The following is a 10,833-nucleotide window of genomic DNA, read 5'->3' as shown; positions in this document are numbered from 1 at the left end:
CTTTGGTTGAATGGTTCATGAGAAAATGCACGGACACGACTGGAAAAACCATTTTTCAATCTTTCAAGAACCATAACTCATGAACGGTAAAAGTCAAAATCGTCATTATTTAACTTGACCTCTATTTTGTCATCAGTAACAACATATTAAAATTTGGGAAGCTTTGGTAGAACAGTTCATGCGTAAATGCACGGACACAACTGGAAACTCCATTTTTCAATCTTTCAAGAACCATAACTCCTGAACGGTAAAAGTCAAAATCGTCATTATTGACCTTGACCGCTATTTTGTCATCAGTAACAACATATTAAAATTTGGGAAGCTTTGGTAGAACAGTTCTTGCGTAAATGCACGGACACGACTGGAAAGTCCATTTTTCAATCTTTCAAGAACCATTTCTCCTGAACGGTAAAAGTCAAAATCGCCATCATTGAACTTGACCTTCATTTAGTTGTCAGTAACAATATATTAAAATTTTAAAAGCTTTGGTTGAACGGTTTATGAGTTAATGCACGGACAACATTTGATTGCCGCCCGCCCGACCGCCCGGTCGCCCGCCGTACATCCCCAAATCAATAACCGACATTTTTGTCACAAAAATCCGGTTAAAAACAAATCTGCAGAGGAGCGCAATTGGTACTCATTGGGATTCCAATAGTCTGTTGGAAGACCAAACCTACATATTCAACAAATATGTTGTCAATAAAAAAGTCCAGCATGGCAGTGATATCCTCTTCGGTGAAATGTCATTGCTTGGTAAAAATTGTATATTTCGCGTTTTTCCATTAAAATAAAAGAATCAGTGTGTGTGGCAAAGATTGAATGTTTTGTATCTGATAAATTGATGATTGATAAGTTATTTCATAGAATGCCGACAGCTTTTAGTGGATTTTCGGTTCGTTATACAGACTTACTCTTTTTGGTTTTAATGGATTCCTACCGAGCTCTCGTGTTTGGTATATCAGATATTGCAGGGACCAGTTTATTCTTGTTTACTAGACTTATAGATTTTATAGGTGTTGAAACAAATTTTAAGTTCCTTTTTAATAATACAACACAAGATATCCATAATAAAATAAGAATCTCCGTTGACAGGTTTCATGAGTTATCTAATTGCTATTTTTTTATAATGATAACAACTTAGAATTCAAAAAATTAATCTGACGGAATTGAGTAGTAATTTTGACCATTTTTTCCTTTATAACGAAATGTTTCGTACGTTTGATATCTAAATTATGCAGTCTATCCTTTCTCAGAATGTACTTATTAGGAGAGTGTTTTTCCTCCTCAAAAATGTATTCATTTTTTTGGTTGAGTGTAGCTAAATTTTAAATGTGTTCATACATAAAAATAAAACTCCTTAGCACTCTATAATCTGTCCTCATTCAATTTTTCAACTGAATATAGTGAAGCTACCTTTTTCACATAATCGCGTGCAATGTCAACAGATATTCTGTCTGGTTTATGGAGTGTTACATCTTATTTAATTATCGAAAAGCGCTAAGAAAGTTATGGTAGGTTTTTACATATTTCCAACATACTACGTATATAGCAAGATACTATCAGTGAAATTATTTGTTTTGGTCTAGATAAAATAAAAAAGGAGAGTCATTTTAGGTAACATTAAATTGAGTACCAATGATATATATGCATATTAATAGTGATTCAGAAGTTACAAATAACAGATGGAGATGTCCGAATACAATATTACTCATTTCGAGAATGGACAACATAACAAAATAGCAAACACAATTGTATAGAAATAAAACTAAAATTAGCCATAAAGAACAATACCGAAGATAACACAGAGGGGCGAAAAATACCAGAGGGACAGTCAAACACATAGATCGAAATTAAACTGACAATGCCATGGTTAAAAATGAAAAAGACAGACAAATAATGGTACACATAACACAACATAGAAAACTAGAAACTTAGCAACACGAACCCCACTAGAAATTAGGGGTGATCTCAGGTTTTCCATAATGGTAAGCAGATTCTACTCCACATGTGGTACCCGTCGTTTTGCTCATGTTATAACGAACACGGTAAATAGTCTAATTCTGTAGTTCACATTCATGAAAAGGGAAGGGGATTGTAGTTACGACGTTAAGAACATATCCGATATCATCTGTGAAACGGTTATTCCATAAAGGTCAACCAACTCGTGATGGCGTCCGTAAAGTTAAACGAAAGGACTATTCTATATTCACCATTTTGGAACTCTCGGTTTAAAAGCTTCCTTTTAAGCAGCAACCCTTTATCAGGGAAATCATGATAGAATATACAGGAATATTATATACAATGGGAGATATATACTCCGTATGCAGGCGCTGTTGGAATTTTGTTCCTTAGAAATGGAAAGTTCACAATTTGGAAGCTGAAATCATCTCTTTTTGTGATTTGAGAATATAGGAATAAAGAGCGGGGTTGTCTTTAATTAGAACATATCCATAACAGTCAACCAATTTGGATGACGCCCGTAAATCATTCGACGGGTTGACTTCAACTCTATCACTAGGAACACTTGGTTCCATAGTTTCCATATAGAAGCAATCCTTTATTCCGGAAATGATGATGGAAACGCAAGCTCTAAGGTAGTGTAGCAACGGGGAAATTCATACAATGTGTGTAATGGAGGTGGACAAAGAAATACTCATAAACAATTCTGATTGGAAGTAGTTTGGTTTACTTCAAAACGGACCCACAAAGTAGTACTCCATAAAATTACAAATCAACAAAAACACATATATCAAAACAATTAATAACAAATAGATCGTGGTAGATCCATTGCATATATTCTTCCTTTTATCTCGATAAATTTTGGTAGAAGGCAGACAACTCTAGTGGAAAAGGGTAACTTTCCAACGGAACAGTGGTATTTGCTTCTACGTCACAAACCATGAAAACAATAAAACTCTGCTGCTTATTGACAACTAAACATTTGGTGAAAATAACTCATATACAAATAAATCAACTTTGAAAATCTGTATAGTTTTATTTGCATATATATGTGCATAGAAACCCTTTGTCGCGGTCGATCAAGTGTGTAGATACTAACAATGTAATAAGAAAAATTACTGAAAAACGGAGCTCCGAAGAAAATTCTAAACGGAAAGTCACTACGGAAATGGCATAATCAAAAGCTCAAACACATCAAACGAATGGATAACAACTGTAATATTCCTGACTTTGTGCAGATGCTTTCTTATGTACAAATGGTAGATTAATAATGAAAGGCAACATGCAGTAGTATACCGCTATACGAAAGTCATAAATAGATTAAGAGAAAACGAATCCGGGTTAAAAACCAAATCAAAGGAAACACATCATCTAAACGAGGGAAAAACCGAAACAACAGAAACACTGAAGTGCATAAAAACAAACAAATGACAATGCAAGACACACAGAAACGAACAATAAGCTAACAATTCCATTTTCCTGACTTGGTAGATGATATTTTAAGCAAAAAATGGTTGGTTGAATCTGGTTTTGTGGCGAGCCAAACCTCGCGCTTTTATTACAATGTTACATTTAACACCAAATGACAACAATACATGACAGAACTACAGTACAAATAAATTCCAGAACATTTAGGAAAGAGAAATATACAAATAAACAATACAAAAGTACATTTCGACATGCTTATAGTTATCAAAGGTACCAACCAGGCTTATAATCTAATACACCAGAAGCAATTTCGTCTACATAAAACTCATCAATGACGCTCAGATCAAAATAGTAAGAAAGCCGAACTAGTACAAAATCGAAGAGCATTGATGATGCAAAAATCCAAGAAGTTGTTTCAAATACGACTCAGGTTATCTATGTCTGGGGAAAGAAAAAAATAAATGTTTCCCAAGACTTGAGTATCAAGTATAACGCATTCAACCGATAAATGTAAAGACATCATTAACAGTCTAAGAACTTTGAATTTGTGCAAAGCCAAAATATAAGTAAACCGTATCGACTTAATATAGACTCATGAGTTCTAATAACTGTTCTTTGAAGCAATACATATTTATATCAAAGATGTTTCTGTATATCTTTCTCTGAAATGCATGTCACTCAAGTTACGCATAGCCGTTTTGTTCTCTGTCAGTCTTTCAACCACTATTATTTTAGCCACTAATACTGAGGGTGAAAAACGACCTTGACTATCAATGAAAGTCTGGCAAAGGTTCAAGTTAGCAAAAGTTGACTGAAGACGTCTCTCACTTTTTTTTCGTCAGCTTTTAAGAAATAAGAGAATGGAAATGGGGAATGTGTCATAGAGACAACAACTCGACCATAGAGCAGACAACAACCGAAGGCATTTACAACTCTTTCCCTTACACTTTCTAGAATTTTCGCTTTCCAAGTTTTCGATTTCTAGCCTAACCAATGGAAATAGAATTTGTTCAATGAAGTATTAAATAACAAAGGATTTCATTGCAACATTTTTATATGAAATATTTGTTTTGAACATCTTACTGATACAATATTAAAATCTAAAAATACTTTTGTCAATTATGAACAAGCGGTTTGTTCATGATCGCAACTTACAACGCCATTATTATTTTTATTTTTTTTAAATTTCTTTAATCAGTACATTTAGTTCTTTTTCTAATAAACGAATTTCATGAACAAATTCAGATCTGTCAAAATCACACGTTCACCTTGCTGCATATGTTTCATATCTAATGTCTATAGACAATAGATCATAACATTTTGATTGACCAGAGATCATTATTAAAACAATGAAACCAAACTAGCAATCACCAGTTGCGTTGCAATTATAATTAAAACATTCAGAGATGTACTTGGAGAATGAAACAAGGTTGCATACAATAAGTTGATGAACATCTCTCTAACTGAATATCAGCAGTTCGCAAGATTGTAAAAATCACTCTTTGAGATCAATGTATATAGGTATGAATATGCTGCCGGCATTTCATTTTCCTTATCTATAACCAAATAATTTATTTTTGTCTTTTACACGTCTTCGTTATCATTTGTTTTTTGGGATTGGTAGTTTGTTTGATCAATAAATTCTGTTGTTTCGTTGAGTTCATCGTCAGAACGCTGTAATTCAAATCCGATATTAATACCACTAGGAATGGAAACTCCAACACTGTCATCGTCGATACTACAGGTAGGTGTATGATTTGACGATAATTTATCGATAGTATCGTTTGATGAATACGATGACACAGTCTCTTGCCGTTTAAGAAATCGTTTAATTGCTTTGAATCGCGATTTCTTCTCCGCTGTTCCTGGATCACTTTCAACAGTAAATTGATGTGATAACTGTTGAGTTATAACTTTGTTTTTCTTTAAATTTTGTGTACTTCCACTTATAGAATTTTTATGACAGTCTTTAAGTGAAATAGTATCTTCTTTTGAAACGCCTAGTTTACCAGTCCATTCTTCCGATTTTCCTCTTCGCATCTTTGGTGCGTGTAACATATTCCAAAAACTTCTTCCATTTTCTTTTGTGCCGACGAGTGAGCCAAATGCTAGACTGGCAAATGAGCCTTTTAATCCTCTTGCCTTATTAGTTGAGGTTGGAACTAAAAACGATAAAATTATACGTAATTTTGTATTGAAAATATATGTTTATAAAAAATATGCAGTATGAGTAAATAAAAGTCCCACCAAAACTGTTAGTTGTTATTCATACTGACACATTTGTTCCATTACTTGTTTGTAGATTTCAAGTTGTAAAACATGAGTTCAATACTTAACTTGTAAAACATAATGACAACATACATTTATGATTAAAAATAAGCATTTTTGCTAGACTTATTTCAAGTTTTAAAGTTTTTTTTATAGTTCATAACAGAATATTAGAACTAGTCCAATGGTTTCATATATCATTACGTTTCTGTGTTTAAGCCAATTCCTTGCTCACTGTAAAAACTGTTCCCCCTTAATTGGAATAGGAACTTTCTTTACACTACAGACAGACATCTTAATGTTTTCCTGTAAGCCAAATAATGCACTCTAAACATTTATTGCTCTTACCTAGATTTTGTTGGACTTTCCATTCATCTATGCCCTCAACGAGACATAGTTTTTTCAGCAACTCTATTTGTTCCTGAAAATGATAAAATGGTACATTACAATTTTACTATTAAATAACATTATATCCTCGTAACTATTGTCGAACTATGAATATCGAATATGAAATAACTTAGTTATGCTATTTACATTCAATTAAGCTGAAAGAAAGGACTATGCAGTCTGACAGGGTTTCCGTAACAGTTAGGATTTCAAATACTATTGTATAAATTCAAAATGAATGCATAGTCAGTACAAGTTACTTTATATTTCGTTTTCTATAATGAACACTTAACAAAACACTTAACACAAGTGTCATTCACTTTGTTTTCACCCATGAAATATGACTTATCTTACGCCAGCTCATCTACAACATCTTGTTATTAATGAGAATGTATTTAATAATGTGTACATTGATGTAACTATGAAACGAGCAGTGACTTTGTTCTTATTTATTTACATGTAACTATTGTTTAATATACACCATATGCTTTTTTGCCAAATTCCAGTTATATGTAGACTTACAGATAAGAGATTGTATAAAGCAACTTTCATGTTGATATTGTATTATTATTCTATTCCAACAAAAAACAAAAGATTGATTGGGTCATTGGCACGAAATGTCATTGCATAGTAAACATTGTATATTTCGTTTTTTTAAATTGAAATACAAGTATCAGTGTGTGTGGCAAAGATGGTAATTTTTGTATCTGATTAGTTTTTAACATTTTATTTACTCTTCGAAATGCGTTAAGATAATTATAGTATGGTTTTACTTATTTCCAATATATTAATATCGTATATTGCAAGATGTTTTCAGTGAAACTATTTGTTTTAGGTTTGGAATAAAATAAAAAGTTAGAAAAGCCATTTAATGTGAATCGAGTACCAATGATATTTATGCAAATTAATAATCAGTGATTCAGAAGTTACAAATAAGAGATGGAGGTGTCCGAATACAATATTACTTATTTCTTTGTTAGAACCGAGAATGACCAGTATAACAAAATCGCAAACACAATTTTATGAAAATAAAACATAAAATTATTAATAAAGACCAATGCTGACAAAAAAAGTGTTTTTTCATACTTATTTATGCATATATTTATGCATATATACTCACAAGTAATTTGGCCTTTTCCTGCCTTAGTCCGTTGTTTTCACCGTCAACTCGTTTCTTTTGAGTGAACAACAATTTAAGTCGAAAACATTCATGATCCCGAACAGCAACAACAAGACCTATAGAAAAACAAATATTGCTAGGTTATTACACTCGTATTATTTGTAAACAAAAAATAACAATCATATGAAGAATAATGCAGAAATGAGATCATTGTGACTATATTACACAAACAGGCTAGTGTTTTTTCCCTGACATTCTGATCGTTTTACTTCAGTTTTATAATCAGCTACATTTTATCTGATTCATCAAACGTAACATATACTAGATAATTATATTGCAACACTTTTTTCTTGAATAATCATATTCCTTCAACTTTCACCTGTCATGGGAGTTTAAAATAAAGAATATATTGATTTAGTTCAAAGTAATCGTAATAAAACATGCAGACGTGTAGTCTTCAAAACTAGACATATCTACCAGATGTAGCAACGCCTAAATTGTCCAATAAGAAATAAGGTTAAAAAATACAATAAAGGAATAATAAACGTATACCAAACACTTGAAAGACAAACACATTCGAATTCATAGACGACTAAAAACAACAACTGACATTGATATTGGACAGGTGCACGAACAAATGAAGTCCATTTATCTCTTTGATAATGGATCAAAAAGGTTTACCCTTAGCGCATGAACACAGTGTATGTGTAGCTGATACAACATGTTTACTTATTTCTCAATCCTAGATGTGTTTATCACTTGGACTGACCTTTTGTTATTCCTTTAAATATCAAATGCAAAATTTGTTAATGCCTTACAATAGTGTAAAAAGTGTGTTGCTGGTGAAATAGGTGAAAATGACAACCATCAATCTGAATCATGTTTGTTAAACGTCCAGTTTGCCGTCGTCAATATGTATCAAATGTATCAATGTAGAAAAAGACCACTTAAATAGACATTCTAAGATAAGAAAATGAATGTCAACGAGACAAATCACCACAAAAGACCAAATGACGCAGTAATTAACAAATGAAGGTAACTGTATTGCTTCAACAATGCGTAAAGTCTTACTTTAAGCTTTAATCTTAATTTCACTGGAATGTATGAGATGGAAGAACACGTTTTTATGCATACAGAAAGGGTCCTTGATATAATGACAAACTACAAATTTCTGCCTCTATTCTATTTCGCTTTTAGATCCAAGACATTTACAAGAAAAGATTATTTCGAATTAGCTTTGTTATTCTTACTATTTTGATTCGAGCATCTGACATACACAATTAGAATCCTGGTATCTATGGTGAGTTAAAAATATAGTTTACCAACTTTCATACTATTATTAGACATTTTGATTTTCAAATAATGAAAATAAAAATCTAGAATTATTATTTTTGGAAAGATTTGCATGTGATTTATGTTTGAACATTTCCTGTCTCATGTCTCAAGGACTGTATGGTAACACCAAAATTATCCTTTGATATAAATGGGTGCTAAAATGCGAAAAATGTGATGTAATTTTAAGGACAGTTGCAAGAGATATAGCATGAAACAAGTTTTATTATTTTCATATCTTGTCTTCGTAGCATGTTCATATTAAATTAAAACCATGTTCCGTAAATATTTTCGACTGTTTAAAGACACCTGCTACAAGTGAATCAACACCTATAATTTCTTCTTGTAAACATGAAAAAGAAAAAAGGAGCACGTGTAGGACATGTAATATGACTCCTGATTTTACTGGTGACACATTAAAACATATTATACTAAATCTTTCGAGCCTCTGGACTGTTCCATGGACAATGTCGTGTACGGAATCGAATGTACTTTGTGTGGACTACTTTATGTTGGTGAAACTCGTCAAACTGCGTGAAAGAATGAATCAACACCGGTCTGATAATAAAGATCCGCAATTTAGGGTTCTTTATAACCATTTTAATCAACCGGACCATGATCATTCTTTATCTATGAAAGTACGCATCATCAAGAAAATGTATCACCACACAAATAGCCCTGTACTAAGTACTCCTTTCCGCAAAGATAGAGAAAATTTCTGGATAAGGGAATTAGGGACTGCAATGTCATATGGTTGCAATGATAATATCAAAAGAGTAGGAAATTTGTCAAGTCCTGCCTGCAGTGATGTTAATGTAATGAGTTTATTTGATAGTACCTTACGACAAGAACGTAGTCATGGGCAAAAACATTACCATCGGCCTAATGTAATAAACAGCTGCGCCATGAGCGCATGATACGCCCGACGCCTTGTGTGGCAGTTTTATGCAATAATCATAAGTAGTTTCTGAGAAAGTTTTAAGCAATAACCACATATTGTTTTTGAGATACGGAGTGACATGTGAACCCCAACCCCCCCCCCCCACACACACACACCTCTTTTGTTTTTTTTTACAAAAAACAAAATATTACTAAAATAATTTTTTTAATCAAAACCAAAATATATACAGATCTTTAGATTAGTATAACAAAGAAGTGTGTAAAGTTTTAAGCAATAATCATAAATTGTTTTTGAGATACGATGTGACATGTAAAAAATACCTTCCCCTTTTTTACAAAATACTCAATAACTCAAAAAGAAAATTTTGAATAATAACCAAAAGGTATACAGATCTTCAGATTAATATAACAAAGAAGTGTGCAAAGTTTTAAGCAATAATCATAAATCGTTTTTGAGATACGGCGCGACATGTAAAAAAACTCTCCCCCTTTTTTACAATATACTCAATAACTCAAAAATGAAATCACCAAAAAGTATACAGATCTTAAAATTAATATGACTAAGAATTATGTAAAGTTTTAAGCAATAATCAAAAATCGTTTTTGAGATACAGTGCGACATGTGGAAAAAAAAACCACACTCCTGTTTTAGTTACAAAGTGCCGTAACTCAAAAAGTTTTAATCCTATTTTCACAAAAAAGTATACAGATCATTTGACCATCATAAGAAACAACTATAATAAGTTTCATGAATTTGGATAAGTCGTTCTCAAGTTACAGTGCGACATGTTTACGCCGGACAGACAGACGGACAGACAGACGGACGGACACAGGACATTTGTATACCATCAAAATTTTGGGCGTATAAAAAAAGTCTTCCAAATCTAGATCATCCTCTTGGAGCTTTGATGACCTTCTTTCACATCTTCATCATCCACTAGGGTTACATTACATTAGAACTATTCTCTTTTCACTGCCAGATAATTTCTAAAACGTTTGAGAGATTATTATGCACTTGCGAAGGAGGCATTTTCTGCATTATACAGACTAGTCAATATTATTTGTGATGTAGCTCTTTCCCGTCTTTTCCAACCAGTAAGATCGGAACCTTAACATGAGGAAAAGAGGAAATTACTTCCTGTTGACTTTGCCAATAGAGGAATTGATGCAATCAACATCTGCAACGTTCTACATCACAAGGAGGTAACATCTAAAATTCCTATTTATTTTCAAAATCAGTCTGTTCCTATTGTATCCTACAGTTACACTAAAACCATTGCACCTAAAATATTTAACTATAAACAAGCATTGCAGGACCTTGACTTAGAACAATACCTAAACAAACCTCTGACATGTGACTGTTCCCACTCGCCTTAAAATTACAGGCCCTCTGGTTATGTTATAACTGGGGATCTAAACATAATTCAACATGAAAA

General features: G+C 32.6%; 1 protein-coding gene across 2 annotated transcripts in view; it reads right to left on the bottom strand.

The window, feature by feature from the left end:
• Window positions 1-4,327: 4,327 nt before the first annotated feature.
• The window catches only part of LOC143083111 (uncharacterized), a 52,476-nt gene continuing 45,970 nt past the window's right edge, over window positions 4,328-10,833 (bottom strand). For both annotated transcript variants that reach the window (XM_076259343.1, XM_076259344.1), the window contains exons 7-9: window positions 7,166-7,281; window positions 6,007-6,079; window positions 4,328-5,552 (exon numbers count right to left, since the gene is read on the bottom strand). In XM_076259343.1, coding sequence (XP_076115458.1) covers window positions 4,975-5,552; window positions 6,007-6,079; window positions 7,166-7,281 — 767 coding nt within the window. In that variant the 3' untranslated portion in view covers window positions 4,328-4,974. The remainder of the gene's footprint in view (window positions 5,553-6,006; window positions 6,080-7,165; window positions 7,282-10,833) is intronic.

Source organism: Mytilus galloprovincialis, chromosome 7 (genome assembly GCF_965363235.1).
Source record: "Mytilus galloprovincialis chromosome 7, xbMytGall1.hap1.1, whole genome shotgun sequence".
Lineage (NCBI taxonomy): Eukaryota > Metazoa > Mollusca > Bivalvia > Mytilida > Mytilidae > Mytilus > Mytilus galloprovincialis.
This window is presented reverse-complemented; position numbering and strand designations above follow the sequence as displayed.